This window comes from Nuphar pumila, chromosome 13 (genome assembly GCF_984573655.1).
Source record: "Nuphar pumila chromosome 13, dmNupPumi1.hap1.1, whole genome shotgun sequence".
NCBI classification, from domain to species: domain Eukaryota; kingdom Viridiplantae; phylum Streptophyta; class Magnoliopsida; order Nymphaeales; family Nymphaeaceae; genus Nuphar; species Nuphar pumila.
The window spans coordinates 96,900,138-96,921,465 of record NC_143261.1 but is presented as its reverse complement, the minus strand read 5'-3'; the positions used below and the strand labels follow the sequence as shown (position 1 = coordinate 96,921,465).

General features: G+C 38.7%; 1 protein-coding gene across 1 annotated transcript; it reads right to left on the bottom strand.

Annotated features, from left to right (window-relative positions):
• Window positions 1-514: 514 nt before the first annotated feature.
• LOC149819332 (uncharacterized) lies at window positions 515-20,408 on the bottom strand. Its single transcript, XM_089984630.1, has 5 exons — window positions 20,081-20,408; window positions 19,802-19,984; window positions 985-1,054; window positions 822-893; window positions 515-742 (listed from the first exon to the last, which is right to left on the bottom strand). The coding sequence occupies exons 1-5, from the start codon at window positions 20,357-20,359 to the stop codon at window positions 690-692; spliced, it is 657 nt and encodes a 218-aa protein (XP_089840756.1). The 5' UTR covers window positions 20,360-20,408; the 3' UTR covers window positions 515-689.
• Window positions 20,409-21,328: the final 920 nt, after the last annotated feature.

The following is a 21,328-nucleotide window of genomic DNA, read 5'->3' as shown; positions in this document are numbered from 1 at the left end:
AACTATATGAGTGCTTTAACATGTTTATCATGGATTTCAACTTCGGATATAGGTATCATATTAGATCCAAAAACAAAAAAATATTTAAAATTTCGGTAAACCTCTGACAGCTTCTTTGGCCGCTGCACAGTAGAGAGCTCGCGAGCTTCAGAGAGATGAGCACACCCATTGATGCATCTTTTTTTTTGTTCCCACCGTCCCTATTATTTTCATAAGGGGAGGTGAAACAAAAATTTCACCTTATAATGGACACAGCAGATGCCTTTCCGCACGTCTTCCGCATCCAACGTTTATTGCGTCCAACGTTCTTTTTGTATTTTTCGTCTCAAGCGACACACGAGACATTCCATCAAACGTGCCCTTAGGGTTTAGACCTTGGATTGATCACACAAAATTCACAGGTAGGTGTAACCGTTTGCTAGAGAGTACGGTACAGTCAATGGAAGAAATATAATTCCCACAATGCATATCGTTCCACAAGCACCTGAAAAAAGCATTCTCAAGGCCTGAGTACCATTTCGAGATTCAGAAACAAGGCACAGTTTTTCACATACATATAAGATGCAGATACATAGAAACAAGCTTCATTGCTCACTACATATGGTTCCAACCCCAAACATGGCAGTTTGTTCTTATAAGCTGTTCTACATTTATATGTACACAAAGGCTTAGCAAGAAGGCAGAAGTTCTCAGCGGGGAAGAGTCTCCAACACCTTGAAAATGTCAGTGCGAGTAACCATACCTGTGAAAGAGGCCACACCCATCAATAAATAAAACGACCCACCATAAATGGAAGCAGAAACCTGTGGCCATGAACTTACCAATAACCTGACCTCTCTCATTCACAATGGGTATCCTGTGAATTTTCTCCCTTAGCATCAATGTCGCAGCATCTGTCAAGCTCACGAAGGCTGAGTTTCATGGAGCACACACACACATGCAGATCGTTTGTTCTAAATAAATAGAAGAGGGCAGAAACAATACCAAGGACCGTTTCATCAGGAGAGAGAGTGATCACAGGCGTGCTCATCACCTCACCAACTGTTGACTGCAACTGCATCATCAAAATAACAATTGCAAAGTGAACAACCTTTGAACAACAGTTGGTTGAACTGTTAATAATGCTCACGAAAACATGGATAGATTTTCCAAGTTAATACAAAGAAATGCTACAAAAAAATTCTAATTGATCCGTATAAATTTTGAAAGCTGCCCACCTTACATCAGATATTTCCCGAAAACGAACATATAGGCAGAATGCAAATTCTGGAAAATAGACAAAGTAGGTGGTGTTGACAAAAATTGAGTTATCTTGATATGACATGAGTACAACTACATGTGGTTGAATGAAAGCACGAACCCTCGACTTTCAAAGTCAAAATGGCAATAAGGCCATATCACCCCATCTTTAGAATACACCCATGATTGCTAATGGATTAACAAGGGCCTGCATGGTGAGCCTAAAGTGACTCTTGGCCATTCACAAAATGTGAGCGTATAAATCCTTGGCCTTAGTAGGAGAACCAGACATATGCCTGGACAGTATTAATGCAAGATATCCTGCAAACAAACATGCTGATACATGATAAAACAATGGTCACTTGCAGGTGCTAACACAACATGCCAGATGACACCATTCAAAGGCTAGTGTAGCTAGATAATTTGGCAGTTGGTGGAGGTTGAGTAATGGCATGGCCTCAAGATGTGGTAGTAGCTAATGTTCATGTGCACATGTGGTAGATGGCATGGTAATTGTTAAAATATTTACATATATATATATATAGTTTTGTAATCATGGGTATTTCTGTCTTTTCATGCCTTGTAATTAGGACAGTCCACTAAGGACTGTTTTGTATTTTTTTCTTTTTTCTTTTTTCTTTTTTCTTTTTTCTTTTTTCTTTTTTCTTTTTTCTTTTTTCTTTTTTTCTATTTTCTTTATGTAAATGACCAAGGGCTCTATGGTCATTAATCGATAGTCATTGACACCTCCCCAACGGTCATAAACATAACAATTGAAGAGGTCCCAACGTCTCTATAGGGACCTCCCCTTGGTCCATTTGTTTGATAAATAAGGGTTGTTAGCCCCTTTCATTGTTATGCTTTTTAAGAGCATTTTTATCAATAACAAACATATTATTTTTATGTTTCTTGTTCCTCTTTGTGAGGATTGTGGATAGCTGCTCTTTATATCTTGCCCATTAGTGGCTTATTTGTGTGGTTGTGCACTCTTTGTACCTCTTTGTGACATCTCTTTTATGCACTTAATGTTTTATTGCATGGTATCAGAGTCCATCTTGGAGGCTTTGTTCGTGATAATCAAAGATCATGCGTTCATGATAAGAGCTCGTTTACTCTTTCTTCTTTTCTCCATCTACTTCTCTTATTGTTCGTCATGGAGTATGAATCAAGAGTTAAGCTCTCCTTCAAATTCAATGGATCCAACTACATGATGAGGGCTTTGACAATGAAAAATCACCTCAAAGGTAAGAAACTTTGAGGAATTGTGATGGACACTACTCCCAAAACATATTTGATGCCATATTTGATGCTCATCAAATTCGAAGGAGTTGAAAAAGCTCTTGTAAGAGATAATTGCATTAAGGCTATCCATGAACATCAATTTAAGGTAGAAGATTGAGAAAGCAACCATGTTAAGATTTTAGTATGATTCATGAACAATGCTCACATAAAAATATGTATCAACATTGCTAAATTTAAAAGTCATTGAAACATGGTTCTTTCTTAAAGGTATGTATACCCAAAAAGATCTTGCAAAACAATATTTTTGTCAAGACAAGATTATAACCACTAAACAAGAGAGCATGAAAGTCCGTGAGTCTGTTAGTGTTTTGTCTCCTCTTTGTGACGAATTAGCACTTCTTGAGCAAAAATGGATGAATGGCTCTCGAAGATATTGAACTAAGAAGAGAACAAATTGAGAAAAAACACTTTTTTCAATTCTTTCATGGTCTAAGACCGAAATTCGAACAAATGTGTCATCTATTCTTAATAGCACTAAAGCGATGTCTTTTGAAGATACTTTTGTCAATGTATGCCAAGAAGAAACTCGTCTTGGCATGAATACTAAAGGTGATTTTTTTTTTGTTACTAGGTCGGGTTTAAATGTAAGGGCTTATAGACCCCTCACTTTGTAAGATAAAATAACTATAATAGTGGATATAGAAAGGGTTCGATTTGTCATTTTTGTAATGAATTGGGACATATTAAACTAGTTTGCCCAAAGCTTATAGAGGTAAAAGGTAAAGTTGCTTCCGTTGAAAAAATCACACCCAATAAGGAATAATCTAGCAAGAATAGAGAGATTAAAGATACGCTTAGTCAAATATCGGCGGCATTACAACAACTACTCAAATCATTTACTTTGGGGCCCGCCATTGCATCTTCCTCATCTTCTACAGGTATGTGGATTCTTGAATCGGGTGCGTCCTTTCATATGACCCCTCATGAGAATATTCTTTCCAAAATATGTACTAATTCTATTTCATCTTATGTCTTAACTGCCGATTAAATCTCTTTAAAAATAAATAGTATGGAAACTCTTGATTCAAAAACTTTTCAAAATTTTCTTGTTCAAAAAATAAGGGTTCCAAAAATGAATTTAAATTTTTTTTTCGTTTCTCAAGTTTTCGATCAGGGATGTAAAATGTCTTTCTCATCAAAAGATTGCATCGTGCAGGATCTCCAGTTAGGCAAACTGATTGAGCAAATTCATAGAAGAGGCGGTTTTTACTTCATACAATTTTTTTACTCTTACACGTAAGTCATTTTGTAATTATGTTCAAGACAAAAGTATTGATACTTGGCATAAGACACTTTGGCATCCTAGTTTTTCCAAGATGTATACTTTTCTTTTTTTGGTAAATATTTGTAATGTAAAAGATATGTCTTATAAAGATTGCAATTTTTAAAAAATGAAAGCAATTTCTTTTCCCCGATGAACTTTTATTTTTACTCATCCTTTTGAATTAGTGCATTCGGATGTAAGGGGTGTTAAAACATATGTAATAATACCATAATACCCGATAGGGGTATTATGGTCATTTCACAAAGTACCCCATAGGGGTACTTATTTTGTTTCTCGTATTTCACTATTTTTTATTTTTATTTTTATTTTTATTTTTGTATTTTTTGGATACCGAAAAGGGGACCCACAATGGAGTCGTTGGGGCCCCCAACGGTCACATATGTGACCGTTGGGGGCTCCCAACGACTCTATTGGGAGCCCCTTTGGTCTCCTCTTCTTATAAATAGGGGGAACCCCCCATGTATGTTGTATTGCTCTTGAAAGCTCCTCTTTAATAATAGTGATATTATTTTTCATGTGTGTAGCCTTTTTATAAGGCCCTTTGTATATCCCTTAGTGGATTTTCTCTCGTGTGCTTGTTGCATTTGTCCGTGTGGGACATAGTGAATGCTTTAGCATTCTTGGTTTCTTCCGCTTATTTCATTACATGGTATCAGAGCCATAAGATCTTCTAAAGGTAAAATCTTGTCTCTCTCTACTTCCTTTCTTTCTCACATCTTCCTTGTGTAGCAATGGAAGTCAAGATCGATCTATCATTCAAACTCAATGGAAAAAATTACATGATGTGGGCATCCGCAATGGAGAATAATCTCAAAGGCAAGAAGCTTTGGGGTTATGTAATGGGAACCGTTCCGGAACCCCAACTTAAGCTCACAAAGATGGAAGGAGATCAAGAGAAAGCACTTGAAGGCGATGCTCGTCTCAAGGCCATTGAAGATTATAATCATCAAATGGAAGATTGGGAGAGCAACCATGCAAAAATCCTTGCATGGTTTATTATTTCTTGCAAGAAAAATTAAGAACCACAAAACAAGGCGACATGAGCATACAAGATTACTATAGTGCTCTAAATCCTTTGTGGGATGAATTGGCTCTTTTAGAGCCTAAATGGGTATCTATGGAGGATGTGGTTCTAAGACAAAAACAAATGGAACAAGATAGATTGTTTCAATTTTTATTTGGGCTTCGTCCCGAATTTGAACAAGTGAGATCCTCACTTCTCCATAGATCCACGTTTCCTCCCTTAGAAGAAGCTATTGCCGAGATTACTCAAGAAGAGACTAGGCATAGCATGGGTAAAAGCATAGAGGAAGTTCTTGCCGTATCTAAACCCGGCAATCATGTTAAAACATACAAACCACCTCATTTTGGTAAGCAAGGGAGTGGTGGAAGAAAAATGATTATATGTCACCATTGTTATGAGCCGGGACATATTAAACCCGTTTGCCCAAAGCTAAATGGGGCATTCAAGCCAAAGGTGGCTTCCGTTGAAGAATCCACCACCAAAGAAGATGACGGCAAGAACGGGGATCTCAAAGACACTCTTGGACAAATCTCCTTGGCTCTTCAACAAATCTTAAAGGTCACTTCTTCCACCTCCGGTGCCGCCATTGCCTCATCATCACCTCCCGGTACGTACTCTTGGATTTTAGATTTCGGAGCTTCTTTTCACATGACCCCTCATGAAAATGCATTAACCAATGTGCACACCAATTCAAAAATGTCTTGTGTCTCTACGGCCGATGATTGATAAAGGGTATATTCAAGAAAATGGAGTAGATTATGAAGAAGCATGTGCTCCCGTCACTAGGATGACTAGTGTTCACACCTTAACAGCCATTGTCTCTATCAAAAAATGGTCAATTTATCAACTAGATGTTAAAAATGCCTTTTAAAATGAAGAACTTTGTGAGGAAGTTTATATGGATTCCTCGTCGGGAGTTTATATTAATGGTAAAACTCCAAAACTAAAAAAAACCTTGTATGACCTTAAACAAGCACCTAAGGCATGGTATGATAAATTTAGTCATGTTTTGATTAATTTGGGATTTATTTTTTGTGGACACTGCTCTCTTTGTCAAGAAAAGAGGTACTAAATACTAATATTATGATACTTCTACTATATATTAGATTTCCCAAAAATTGATTTTTAACCATCGCATGGAATTCTTTAAAGAAACAAAAAACTTCGGATTTGCGACTTAAGAAGTAAATCCATGTAAATCGAGTGAAGTCATCAATAAAGACCACATAGTACGAAAATCCTCATTTGGATAATATAGGGGAAGGTCCCCATACATCAGAAAGAACAAGTTCAAAAGGCCGAGTGGTGAAATAATTTCTTTGAGGAAATGGAGTGGCTTTAGATTTTTCAAAAATGCAATCTTTACAAGTCATGTGATTGTCTTTACAAGTATTGTTTAAAAAAGGAAAAAGATACATTTTTACAAAATTTGGATGACCAAGTCTCTCATGTCAAATTCCAATACTTTTGTCTTTTACAAGATTGCAAGATGACTTAGATGAAAAAGTCAAAAAATCCATAAAATAGAGATCACCCCTTCTATGGCCTTGCCCAATCAACTTCCCTGACTAGAGATCCTGCACGGTGCAATCTTTAGGTGAGAAAGAGACTTGGCATCCATGATCGATGATTTGGGAAACGAAAAAAAGATTTAGATTAATTTTTGGAACGACTCTTACTTTAGGAACAAAGAAGGTTTGAGAAGTTTTAAAATCAAGTGTTCCAATACTTTCAATTTTTAAAGATGTCCCATCGGCCGTTGAAACATAAGAAGATATGGGTTCGGAAAAAATATTAGAAAGCGAGTTTTTATGAGATGTCATGTGAAAAAAAGCACCAGAGTCTAGTATCCACGTACCTGGAGGTGATGAAAAGTAGGCGATGGTGGCTCCGGATGTTGAAGATGAAGAAGTTTTGAGAAGATGTTGGAGAACTTCGGAGATATGATTAAGAGTTTCTTTGATATCTCCCTCTTTGACACTTTCTTCTTCCTTCTTTGGAGAATTTTCTCCAACCGCGACCACTTTTCCTTTAAGCTTTGGGTAAACCGGTTTAATGTGACCCGGTTCATTACAATAGTGACAAATCACTCCCTTTCTATATCCATTATTTTTGTTAAAGTGGGGAGGTTTATATGCTTTTACATTTGATAAAACTTCATCACTCTTGATACTTAGGCCAAGTCGAGTTTCTTCTTGGCATACTTCGGCAAGGGCGTCTTCAATGGGTAAGGCTTTACTTCTATGGAGAAGGGATGCCCTAACTTGTTCATATTCTGGTCGTAGCCCATGAAGAAATTGGAAAAAGTGTTCATTTTCAATTTGTTCTCTTCTTAACTCAATATATTTCGGAGCCATCCATTTAGGCTCAAGAAGAACGAGCTCATCCCAAAGAGGGGTTAAAGAGCTAAAGTAGTCACGGACACTCATATCCGTTTGTCTAGTGGAACGAATTTTCTCTTGACAAAAAAATTGTCTAGCAAGGTCCTTTTGGGTATATATACCCTTAAGAAAGAACCATGCCTCATTGGCTCTTCTAAATTTTGCAATATTTGGACAATTTTTGAGGTCCACATTGTTCATAAACCATGCCAAAATTTTGGCATGATTACTTTCCCAATCCTCAATTTTGGATTGATGATCATTGATAGCTTTGATGCGTTCATCGCCATCCAAAGCTTTTTCCACCTCATTTTCAATTTTAGTGAGAACAAGAGAGTGTTCGGGAGTAGTTCCCATAACAAAACCCCAAAGTTTCTTACCTCTTAGATGATTTTCCATAGCGGAGGCCCACATAAGATAATTGGATCCATTGAGCTTGAAAGAAAGCTCAACTTTAGAATCACGTTCCATAGGAGCCGAATGGTCTTTTTTCTTTCTTCAAAAGTTTGAGAGGCACGCGTCCCAAGACAACAAAAAGGTAGAAGCCGGATCACCAACCTTGCTTTGATACCATGTAATGAAAGAGGAGATACGGAAGCACCAATAAAGCAAATTACTCTTAAAGAGTGATTCCAAGAGCCAAGAACACAAACACTAAAAGTGTATACAAAAACCCACTAAAGGGAAAAAATGGCCAAAAGTCATAAGTTGGATATTATTAAAGAAAGAAAGAAAGAAGAGGGTGAACAACCCTTACAATACAAGAGGAAACCTCCTCTATTTATAGAGGAGGAAGCAAAGAAGAAGGGACCACAAGGGGCTCCCATGTAGTCGTTGGGAGCCTCAATGGTCATAAATATGACTGTTGGGGCCCCAACGACTACATGAGTGGGGCCCTTGTGGTCTTACAAAAAGGTAAAAAGAAAAAAAGAAAAAGGAAAAAGAAAAAGAGAAGAAAAGAAAAATAAAAAAGGAAAAAAGGGTTTACATGGGGATTTACCAAAATACCTGTTAAAATATATATATATATATATATATATATATATATATATATATATATACATTCGTATATATATAAGTATATATATATATACATATATGTATATATATATACTATTTCTCATTTAGATAAATACCCGATAGGGGTATTCTTGTAAAACCACATATGTACCTTTTTCTTTTTTCTTTTTTCTCTTTTCCCTTTTTTCTTTTCCTTTTTTCTTTATTTTTTCCTTTTTGTAATGACCACAAGGGGGGCCCACACTTGTAGTCGTTGGGGCTCCAACGGTCAGATTTCTGACCGTTGGGGCTCCCAACGACTACAAGGGAGCCCCCCTTGTGGTTCCTTTTAGTGCTTCCCTCCTCTATAAATAGAGGAGGTCTTCCCCTCTTAAAAGCATGGGTTTTTACACCCCTCTCTCTCTTTCTTCAATAAATCCAACTTATGACTTTAAGTCATTTCCTATATTTGTGAGGTTTTGTGTGTGCACATTTGGTGTTTGTGTTCTTGGCTCTTGTAGTCACTCTTAAAGAGTGACTTTTGCTCTATTGGTGCTTCCGCCTCTTTTCATTACATGATATCAAAGCTCGGTTGGTGATTGGGCTTCTCTTTTGACATCTTGGAAAGCGTGCCTCTCAAAGTTTTGAAGAAAAGAAGTATATTTGGTGCCGATGGAACGTGACTCTAAAGTGGAGCTCTCTTTCAAGCTAAATGGGTCCAACTATCTCATGTGGGCCTCCGCTATGGAAAATCATCTAAGAGGTAAGAAACTTTGGGGTTTTGTTATGGGGACTACTCCCGAACCCTCTCTTGTTCTTACCAAAATTGAAAATGAAGTTGAAAAGGCTTTAGATGGCGATGAGCGCATCAAAGCCATTAATGAACATCAATCCAAAATCGAGGATTGGGAAAGCAACCATGCCAAAATCTTGGCATGGTTTATGAACAACGTAGATCTTAAAAATTGTGTCAATATTGCCAAGTTTAGAAGAGCCAATGAGGCTTGGTTTTTTCTTAAGGGTATGTATACCCAAAAGGATCTTGCTCGGCAATTCTTTTGCCAAGAAAAAATTCGTTCCACCAAACAAATGGATATGAATGTCCGGGACTACTTTAGCTCTCTAACTCCTCTTTGGGATGAGCTTGCCCTTCTTGAACCCAAATGGGTTGCTCCACAAGACATTGAACTAAGAAGGGAACAAATTGAAAAGGAGCACTTTTTTCAATTCCTTCATGGTCTTCGCCCAGAATTTGAACAAGTGAGGGCATCTCTTCTCCATAGAAGCAAAGCCCTACCTATTGAAGACGCTCTTGCCGAGGTATGTCAAGAAGAAACTCGACTTGGCTTGAGCATTAGGAATGATGAAGTTTTGGCCGTTAATAGGCCCGAATCAAATGTTAAAGCATATAGACCTCCCCACTTTAACAAAAATATCAATGGGCCTAAAAGGGGAATAATATGCCATTATTGTAATGAACCGGGTCACATTAGACCGGCTTGTCCAAAACTCAAAGGTAAAGTTGTCGTGGTTGGGGAAACTTCTCCAAAGAAGGAAGAAAGTACCAAAGAAGGAGATATCAAAGAAACTCTAAATCACATCTCCGAAGTTCTTCAACATCTTCTCAAGACTTCTCCTTCAACATCCGGGGCCGCCATTGCCTACTCTTCATCTCCTCCAGGTATGTGGATACTAGACTCCGGTGCTTCTTTTCATATGACATCTCATAAAAATTCTCTTTCAAATATTTTTTCCGAACCTATATCTTCTTGTGCTTCAACGGCCGATGGTACATCACTAAAAATTGAAAGTATTGGATCTCTTGATTTCAAAAACTTCTTTGTTCCTAAAGTAAGAATCATTCCTAAAATAAATTTAAATCTTTTTTCCGTATCTCAAATCACCGATCATGGATGTCAAGTCTCTTTCTCACCTAAGGATTGCACCGTGCAGGATCTCCAGTCAGGGAAGCTGATTGGTAGGGATGGCAGTGGGGCGGGGCGGGGCGGGGGACAAGGTTTCCACCCCCGCCCCGCCTCAAAATTTTATCCTCCACCCCCGCCCCGCCTCCGCGGCGGGGATGGATTTTATCCTCCACCCCCGCCTTCATCCCCGTTTCATGTCCTCCACCCCCGCCCCGTCCCCGTCCCCGTCCCCGCCCCGTCCCCGCCCCGTCCCCGTCCCCGCCCCGTCCCCGTCCCCGTCCCCGTCCCCGTCCCCGTCCCCGTCCCCGTCAAATTGCATCCCTACTTACAAATCATTCACGTTAATATTCCAGTTGATGATAAATGAATTCATCCACATGGAAAACAGTCAAGATAACGCATAACCTATAAACTTGCTACAGCTCTTTCCACGAAATTCATGGTATCAAACCAACACCAACAGAGAAATCAGGCCTTAGCTCTACAATAGCAGAAACTCAACAATACCGCCAAGGGTGACAAACCCAACTTGACTAGAAAAAAACATGTTGTTAGAGTTTTTTTGGGTATCTCAGTGAAATCAGGCCATTTTGTTCACAACAAATCTAAGAAAGTTTCAACCTTCATTTACTATTTTTTAGCTTTTAATTTTTGCAATGTGCCAAAACTCCACGCAGTCATGAAAAACAAGGCAATAAATGCACCCTTTCCCCCCACCCCCAGACCAAAGCATAAGTCTCACAAATATTCATTCAAGCAAGGGAAGGTGTTTGTAAACATAATGGATCATATGTTAAAAACCAATATAACCTGTAATACCACTATTAGTTCATAGCTACCTTATTTTAGCTCAATTATTCCATATAGCAACAGAGAAAACCCAACTTTTGATCAACATATCCATTTTTCTTCTGTAATTTGCAGATGCTCACAGTCACAGGTAACACTGCACTAAGTAGATTCAAATTATTTTTGAAGCTATTGTGACAAAAAAGGCGGAAAAACTTTGGGATTGAAGAGCTACAAACAGCATAGTGACGTGCCTGAGACTTTGTCAGACCTGCTAAAACCTACACATATAATTTGTAAAAACATTGAAATTTTGATGAAAAACTTCTAAGATCTTGTGAAAAATAAAGCTCAAAAGGCTATTTTCTGCTAGAGGTCATCACTATTCACCATATGACATGCCATATCTAGCATACCAATAGTATTGGGCACTTTAAAGTTAGAAAATAATCATGCCAACCCATGTCAAGAAGTGTTGGTGTCGGTGTCAGTATCAAACATGACTGAACACAAAAGTGTCGGACTTCTAGGCGTCTCCAAATAACATTTTGGTTCAGGATCCAAGAAATGGAACTTGGCCACAATATCTAGATAGCATTGGATTTACATTAACTTGGTTAATGTAGCAACATGCCCTTATCTCAATGGTACATAAATAATCAGCAGTCTTTCTTTAGCAACTGTTATAAGTAGTCAGCATATGTGAACCAAACACTTACATATCAAAGCTATTTTAGATTGGACAGAATAATCCTTGAAGATAAGTTCTAACAAGTGACCTACTTGGATTTTGTGAACTTTATCAACTATCATGGGCTATAGTAGCCAAAATTCTCTTTAATCAAGCATACAGCAGATAACCATTGAACGTCCAGCTTGGCCTACTAACGAGACTATATATCAAACTAAGGGCATCTCCTTACAAATTACATGCATGAACAGCTTAAGCATCAGCAAATCCACAGCTAGACCTATTAAGATGTTTCACTGAGATACCGCATAGGTCTGAGCACTCACCCTGGCAGAAGTAAAATTGTGTCATCTACAGGAACTTTCATGAATAAAGGCAACTCGTGTAAGTTCCTGTAGATGACCTTTAAGGACAAGCTATTACCAACCATGGATTAATCCTTACAACTTTAAATTAATCCCCAAGAAATGCAGTTGAAAAATGCAAAAGCATTCCAGTCAAGCTTGCATGATTATCATAGTACATTCAAGGTACAGGTCAACTTGAGCACATTTGATATCAAAGATGCATCTGGACTGGCCTAAGGGTTATGACCATGTCAAGGTGGACGATTTTGCATGTGGCAACAAAAAATAAAACAACCAAGTTTTAAGAACAAGGGAATCTTAGGGCTCGGACATTCTAGAAATAGCATTGAACCAGGTGTTTCGCAAACCAAATTATAGTTGCACTAGTAAGCATAATTGTAAGCTGCCCAGAAAATATTTCTAGCTGATTACTTTATATAATTTATCGTAATTTAATCAGGAAACATTGACAGAATGAATTTCTTGAAAAATTAGCTTGGATTCAATTGCTTTCATACATCTTCATTTAATCGAGTTAGATTTTTGTGGTCACTTGCATAAATCAGAAAATCGCCTCACATGGTGACTTATAGACTAACAAGAAGAATGGTATCCAAGCCATGAAGTAAAAGCATTAAGAAAAGGAAGCATCCTTCACGAAACCTAGGATTTTAAACTTAGGGTACATTTGGATGATAAAAAAAAAGTAAAAAAGTCACATTGTCACGGTTTTTGTCATTCCAACTATTTATGTACTACCAAATACCAACAAAAAGTTCCAGATTTTCATCAAATCTAGGGAGTGGTTACATGAAACCAAGTGTGCAAAATTTCCAAGATTCTTAACATTTCTACTAATAGAAGATTCAAAATTCCACATTTCTCAAATATCAGCTTTGGAAAATTCCTGTTTTTCTTTTTCTCGACAAGCTACCTTGCTTGCTCTCTACCATATTTTAACCCCTTTCAATTTGCAAAGTAACAAAGGCTAACGCTTGATCACCTATCCCACCCAGGCCAAGCAAGTAGTTACTCTTATCACCTGACCTACTCATGATCAAGCGGGCGCTATGCTCTAAACTATTCAAGCTAAAAGAGAACTTACGCTGCTCCGACGATGCAAGGCTACAGACGGGGAAAGGAAAAAGAAAAGAGGGAGGAGATGGTCGGCGACGGCCAACGGTGGTCGGCGACGGCCAATGGTGGTCGGCGACAGCCCGGCTCCAATGACAGTGCGGATGGGGATTGGGGAAGGGGAAGAGACGATGGCCCTGCTCGGCGGCTCCAGGGTTAGGATTAGGAAGTTAGGGTTAGTAAATAAAACAACTAAGAGTATAAGGGTTGGGGGCGGGGATGGGGCGGGGCCGGGACGGGGATGGGGCGGGGCGGGGCCGGGACGGGGATGGGCCGGGGCCGGGGCGGGGATGGGCCGGGGCGGGGATGGGGCGGGGCGGGGCGGGGCGGGGGAACGTGCACGTCCATCCCCGCCTCCACCCCCGGACGGGGATGGATTTTAACCTTCGTCCCCGCCTCCATCCCCGTTTCATACCCTCCATCCCCGGTCCAAACGGGGCGAGGCGGGGCGGGGCCCCGCTTTCCCCCGGTCCACTGCCATCCCTACTGATTGGGCAAGGCAATAGAAGGGGTGACCTCTACTTTATGGATTTTTTGACTCTCTCATCTAAGGCATCATGCAATCTTGTAAAAGACAAAAGTATTGGAATATGGCATGAGAGACTTGGCCATCCAAATTTTGTAAAAATGTCTCTTTTTTCGTTTTTGAACAATACTTGTAAAGACAATCACATGACTTGTAAAGATTGCATTTTGGGGAAATCTAAAGCTATTCCATTTCCACAAAGAAGTTACTTTACCACTCGGCCATTTGAACTTATTCATTCGGATGTGTGGGGACCTTCCCCTATTTTATCTAAAGGAGTTTTTTCGTATTATGTGGTATTTATTGATGATTTTACTCGATTTACGTGGATTTACTTCCTAAGTCGCAAATCCGAAGTTTTCTCCTTCTTCAAAGAATTTCATGCAATGGTCAAAAACCAATTTTTGGGAAATTTATCTATTCTTAGATCCGATTCGGGAGGCAAATATATGTCCAATGATTTTCAAAAATATTTAAAAGAAAATGGAATTTTTCACCAACGTTCTTGTCCCAACACTCCACAACAAAATGGACTTGCGGAAAGAAAGCATAGGCACATAATAGAGACTACAAGAACGTTATTAATCTCAAGAAACATTCCAAAATCCTTTTGGGCCGAAGCGGTTTTAACCTCTACATATCTTATCAATAGGACCCCTTCGTCCTCTTTAAAAAATCTTTCTCCATTTGAAAAACTTTACAATATGTCTCCCGATTACAAAAGACTAAGAATTTTTTGATGTAAATGTTTTGTTTTAACTCACAAGAATGATAAACTTTCCCCTAGGGCTATTGAATGCATTTTTTTGGGATATGGCGAAAAACAAAAAGGGTATAGATGTTTTGACATACTTAAAAATAAGCTTTATATCTCTAAAGATGTCACATTCCTTGAAGAGGAAAGTGGTTTTTCGCACTAACCGAATGAAAATATTAATTATTCATTCTTATTTGACTTATTGCCTAACGAAAACATCATAGATGATCATATTGATTCTAATGAATCTCTTAGTGAAGATCTTGTTGAACATCCAAACGATGATCAAAACCTTGAAGAAAATGTTTCAAGACAAATTCAAGTCTACTCTAGAAGGAATGAAAGAAATCCTCCTTGTGCCCTTGAAAAATTTTCCCAAAATGAGTTCACCGAAGAGACTTCTCAAAGAAAATCAAATCGGATTTCCAAAATACCAAATAGATTTGTTTCTTATGATTCTTTTTCGCCGAATTTTCGAGCATGCCTTCTTGCTCTTCACTCTTTTCATGAACCATCTCATTACAATGATGCTAAACAATATGCTCATTGAAATGAAGCTATGCAACTTGAACTTAATGCTCTTAAAAAGGCACAAACTTGGGAAATCATTGATCCTCCCAATGGCAAGAAACCCATCGGATGTAGATGGGTTTTTAAAGTAAAAACTAAGAGTGATGGTTCATTGGAAAGGTATAAGGCTAGGTTGGTAGCCAAAGGATATGCCCAAGAGTATGGGGTAGATTATGATGAAACCTTTACCCCCGTTGCTCGAATGACTAGTGTTCGAGCTCTTATTGCTATAGTCGCAGTTAAAAAATGGCCAATTTTTCAACTTGATGTTAAAAATGCCTTTTTGAATGGTAATTTAAATGAAGAAGTGTATATGGAACCACCTCCAGGTATGGATTTAAATGGAAAAATTTTGAAATTAAAAAAAGCTTTATATGGTCTTAAGCAAGCACCTAAAGCTTGGTATGATAGGTTTAGTAACGTATTAATAAATTTAGGATTTTCTTCTTGTTATACTGACACTGCTCTTTTTGTGAAAAGAACAGGTGACTCCATTATTATGCTTCTGTTGTATGTTGATGATATGATCATCACTGGGAATGACAAAAACGGAGTAAATGATGTTAAGTCTATGCTAAAAGATACTTTTGATATGTCTGACCTTGGTTATTTGCGATATTTTTTAGGTATTGAAGTGGCTTATTCCGAACGTGGATACATCTTATCTCAGATGAAGTTAGCTGCTGAAATTTGTACCAAATCAGGAATATCTGATGAAAAGAAAGTTGAGACTCCTGAAGTTATCAATGCAAAACTTAGACTTGAAGATGGTGTTCTTCTTGAAGATCCAACTCCCTACCGTCAATTAATTGGATCCCTCACTTATCTATCCATCACCCGTCCTGACATAGCTCATGTGGTTCATGCAGCAAGCCAGTTCCAGCACGCACCTACCACGGTTCATATGGCGGCCGTAATGAGAATTGTGCGATATATCAAAAACACCATCTCAAAGGGACTCTTCTTATCCTCTTCCTCATCTCTTGAATTGACTGTTTTTACTGATGCTGACTGGGGAGGCAATCCCAATGATCGGATCTCAATTACGGGTCTTTGTATCTTTTTAGGTGAATCTCTCATCTCGTGGAGATGCAAGAAGCAGCAGAAAGTCTCCTTATCATCTACTGAAGCTGAGTATCGGGCTATGGCGATGACAACTATGGAAATCGTATGGCTCAGAAGTCTCCTCGCTGACATGGGTGTCCTCATTTCCACTCCTACCAAGCTCTGCTGTGATAACAAAAGTGCGATATACATTGCCAGCAATCACACCTTTCATGAACGGACAAAGCATATCGAGATGGATTGTCATTATGTTCGAGACGAATATCTCAGAGGGACTATCTCATTACCATATGTGACTTCAGAATATCAGTTGGCTGACTTCTTCACCAAAGCGCTTCCAACTCCACGATTTATGTTCCACCTTAGCAAACTTTCGGTCTTCTCCCCGTAAAGTTTGAGGGGGCGTGTTAAAATATATATATATATATATATATATATATATATATATATATATATATATATATATATACATTCGTATATATATAAGTATATATATATATACATATATGTATATATATATACTATTTCTCATTTAGATAAATACCCGATAGGGGTTTTCTTGTAAAACCACATATGTACCTTTTTCTTTTTTATTTTTTCTCTTTTCCCTTTTTTCTTTTCCTTTTTTCTTTATTTTTTCCTTTTTGTAATGACCACAAGGGGGCCCCACACTTGTAGTCGTTGGGGCTCCAACGGTCAGATTTCTGACCGTTGGGGCTCCCAACGACTACAAGGGAGCCCCCCTTGTGGTTCCTTTTAGTGCTTCCCTCCTCTATAAATAGAGGAGGTCTTCCCCTCTTAAAAGCATGGGTTTTTACACCCCTCTCTCTCTTTCTTCAATAAATCCAACTTATGACTTTAAGTCATTTCCTATATTTGTGAGGTTTTGTGTGTGCACATTTGGTGTTTGTGTTCTTGGCTCTTGTAGTCACTCTTAAAGAGTGACTTTTGTATTGGTGCTTCCGCCTCTTTTCATTACAATACCCCTATCGGGTATTTTGAGAACAAAAAGAAAAACTTTATATATATACATATATGTATATATATACTTATATATATATACGTATGTATATATATAAGTATATGTATATATATACATAATTTAACATCTCTCTTGTGCACTTAAGGTTTTATTATAGTAATCACCCATGGCACAATGTGGATGTGGCTCGATGATGTAGCAATGAGCCAGAAATGAGATGTTCATATTGTGAGTCATGAAGCCATTGGTATTATTCGGGATGTTCTAGTAGCAGCTAGAAGGAGGTTGAGGATTAGTGTAGGTGTTAAAGTGGCAGCTAATAGCAGATTGAGCATTAGCGAAGCAATTGGTCATGGACCAACTTCTGATAGACCGGGCATCTGATGACTGGCATGATGACATAGCATCCAAATATGGATTGAATGCCAACATGGAATATAGCGGATGGCTGAGTGCTGATATGGCCTGCATTGAGGTCCAGATAAGCATTAGCACACTAGTTCATTGAGCCTGCTCAAACTAGTGGGAATGAACCATTTAGTTTACCTGCCCAAGATTATTGGCTGAAGTTCATCGAGCTACTTATGTACACTTCAGCCATAATCTTGGGCAGGTCAACTAAGTGGTTCATCCCCACTAGTTTGAGCAGGCACTGCAAACATTCTGTATAAGTTGGACTAGTCTTCCTGAAACTAGTGTATGGGTACACTTAAAGCAGACAAAAAAAACTACACTTTCTAGTTTGATTCAAGATTGTCAAGGAGGCAACCATCCCCAGACTGATATAGAAAGCAACTCATTTGAGGCACATGATCTGGGATATTCAGTCATCAGTCATATCAAGTGTATAAAATACTTTAAAATTTTCAATAAAATAAAAAGACTAAATGAACCCCATGGAATCAAATAAAGAAACAGTTAGACATAGTTAAAGAATAATTTATGAATAACATAAGCGAATAGAAATGATATACAGTTTATGCCAACATTATGAAACATAGCAACGATACCTAACTTCCAAGCTGCAAGTATAAGTTCTATAGAAAAACTTGTTATTTTGACATTGATGTCTTTAAATGTATCAAAAGTACAAGCTGCACTAATATGCATCAACATTAGCATTAACCTTTGTGTCAGTATATTTTTCTACTTCAATCATTTGAAAAATATATTGCACATCAATTTTGTGTAACAGTTTAGATGTCTAACAGAAACTCAAAGTATCTTGCCTGTCCTGTTTGAATACATAATTATCCGCCAATGTTCAAAGATTTACTTTTTCCAAGATGAATCGCACATTAGTATCAGCATCAACTCCACATATATAAGAAGAGATAGAGGAAGTTTGCATTGTTTTTAGACTAAGCACGTACATTACATTAAAAGAAAAAAGAGAAAAGCAAAGTAAGAATGCATTCTTGAATGCGTTAAATTTAACTTGAGAAACTGTAGTGTATGGTTTAGGTGATTAGAGAGACTATATCTTTCAAGATAAACTTTTCTTCTCCAATTTTTTTCAATTTGAACTTGTGAGCCAAATAAATTGGAATATGAAAGGCATCCGCGTAAAACAAGATCTAATTCATAAACTATACAGGCCATTCTGCATAAAAGCATGCTTCTGACACAAGAATACTCCATTAACCATTGACAGTCAGCATATGTGTTATTTCATATAAAAAAGTGAAAATTATCTTTACATTCAAAATATAGAAACATGAACAAGGGACATCATAATAAAATAAATATTAAGCAGTTAATAAGGTAAAACCAGTCAAAAGGCCATGCCAGTAACCATTCAGTGTCTGAGAGACAAATGGCATTGAACACCGTGCATTATACTAGTCAATACTTGTATGATCGCATCATGCAACAGAGGGGGGGGAGGAATAACCAGAGCTAAGAATTAATCAAAAATGCATGCAACATTGGATGACATAAACGAACAGTTTTACGCTGAATCAGAGTAGATTGAAAAACTGTGAATTAGCACTGACCCATGACACAAAACATCAAGCAATAACTTGAAGATCATGCTTAAGTTGGTTAGTAACTCTTATCACTACAAGTAATGACTTAACTAAATTGAAAACGTACTACACATCTAGAAATACTTTTCACTTGCTGGTATGATCAGCCCCGCATCCTGGGGAAGAATAACTTTCAGCTGAAGGCATGGTCTTCTGAGCACCCCACAAACATAATTTCGCATAATTAATGAGTTGATAACTCGATATTGGCTATAACATCCTTACCAACTCTTAATCCTTCGAAGCATTGTCTTTCACCACTGTACCACTAGAACAGGAGTAATAAAAGTCAAAATAGAACCGGAAAGAGTTATCAAACAATCGACTCGGCCAACAACTTATATTAGAGTCAAGGATCTAAAACTAACAACTTTTTCACACGAATTGCCCACGAGAGATACATATAGCTAAAAACTCATTCCCAACACTCATAATCCAACTAAAGCAGTCATCACATACTGTTGTGCCCATGATCATCTGATCAAATCCTATAATCGCATCTCGACAAATACTTTAAGACCCAAAAACGCTAAAGAGAACCATATTTTAAACGAACTGAAAAAGGGTGCACTGCAACGAATAAGCAAAAGAGAGCATTTTCTTTGATTCAACCAAAAAAGCGAAGCAAAACATGTGACCACCATAAGAAAACTTGATAATACGAAAAGCATAACATGATCGAATACAAACCGAACACCAATAACCCATATTTTCTTCATCGGTTCGAACAAATTGAGAGAGAGAGAGAGACCCACCCCATTAGTAGCTCTAGCTCTGTCCCCCTTCGACAAGATCCCGATGCATCTGAGCTCTTCGTCGACGACCGGCAGCCCCGAAACGAACTCGAAATGGTGGTCGATCTCTTCCAGCTTCTCGTCGGCAGTCGCCGTCCGAATCACCGTCGACATCACCTCCCCCAACTGAGCAGAGGGTCGAATCTGTACCGCCAAAAAGATTTATTTCCCAAAACAAAACAAAATACATCGGGGAACTCGAAACCAGGGTAAATAGCAAGTGGGTATCGAAGAATCCACCTTCTCCTTGAAGATTTCCGGCTCCAAATAGGCCCGCAGGTCCTCGTAGCTAAGGAGGGAGAAGTTTTCCGGCCACTCGCCGGAAATAATCCCTTCTGGATTCTCGTCGAGGCCAACCCTCTCGATTGATGCCGAGACGACGAACCTCTTGCTGATCGATACGGGTTGTGAGAGAGAGGTTCTGGAGAGGAGAGTGCGATCGTGGAGTTTTCTCCTCGATGGTGATACAAACGGTGGGGGGTTCCAGAATTCCAATCCCTGTACTATTCCAAACGCCATTATTATTCTTCTTCTTTCTTTCTTCTTCTTCCGGTTTTGGAGTGCAGAATGTCGCATGGTAATAAAGGAAAGATGGTAAAGAGTGCAGAGGAGTATATGACTCGGAACCAGCATGAGAATCGGATACATAAACGTATCGGATATATCCGAGTATAGAAACGGTCCTCCCTAGTCTCGACTCAATAGGTCCGTAGTTTCGTGTTAGAAAGTAGAGACATTGCTATTCATGATTTTCGCGAACCTGAGGCTTAGGAAATAATGAAAGTTCATGAACTTGTTCATTCTTTCTGATGTCCCCAGAGACAAACCAAATGCATGCAGCGCACTAGGTCAAACGAGGTTTTGAAGATCACTTGACTCTGAAACCATGTTGCAAACTCCATTTAGTCAATTCAATTTGGTCTTGAGGGTCTCATGAACTGAGTTCTCTTTGACCCACAGATTGGTTTGGCTCGAGTCCGATCATGCTGACTGTTGGATGAGTATTTTGCAGAGCAGGCTGGAGTTGGCCCAAGGTGGGTGACCTCAATACTTGTTGAGCCATTTAGCTGTGCAACAAAGGTGCGTCTTGATCTCGATACAAGGTCCGCGTCAAGGTTAAACTTGACCGACTCGGTAACTCGGCGAGTCCTTGGGTTTTATCCGACTCGGCTGTTCCGATCACTTCGATAATTGATGACCCGAAACGGACAAAACACATTAGCCTCACGTCCATTTCACTGCCCCACTTACAAACCGGCACACTAGTATGGATCCATCCCACCTTTTGGCTGTCATGGGACCCACAAGACCTAACCTGGACCCACCTAATATGTCCATTACCAGTACCAGTTGGACTACTTGAATCTTTGAACTTTCAACCTGGGGGTGGACATTGGGTCGGGTACACGATGGATAGAAGATATCCAACAAGTTTCAGGCCTGACCCGGTCTAATACCGATAAAATAGCATGTCAGTTGAGCCTGACA

Coding starts and splice junctions, on each gene's coding strand:
- LOC149819332 (XM_089984630.1), bottom strand. CDS start 20,359: ATGGCGTTTGGAATAGTACAGGGATTGGAATTCTGGAACCCCCCACCG. Junction 19,985..20,080: donor CGGAAATCTTCAAGGAGAAG/GTGGATTCTTCG, acceptor TTGGCGGTACAG/ATTCGACCCTCTGCTCAGTT. Junction 1,055..19,801: donor GAGCTAGAGCTACTAATGGG/GTGGGTCTCTCT, acceptor TTGATGATGCAG/TTGCAGTCAACAGTTGGTGA.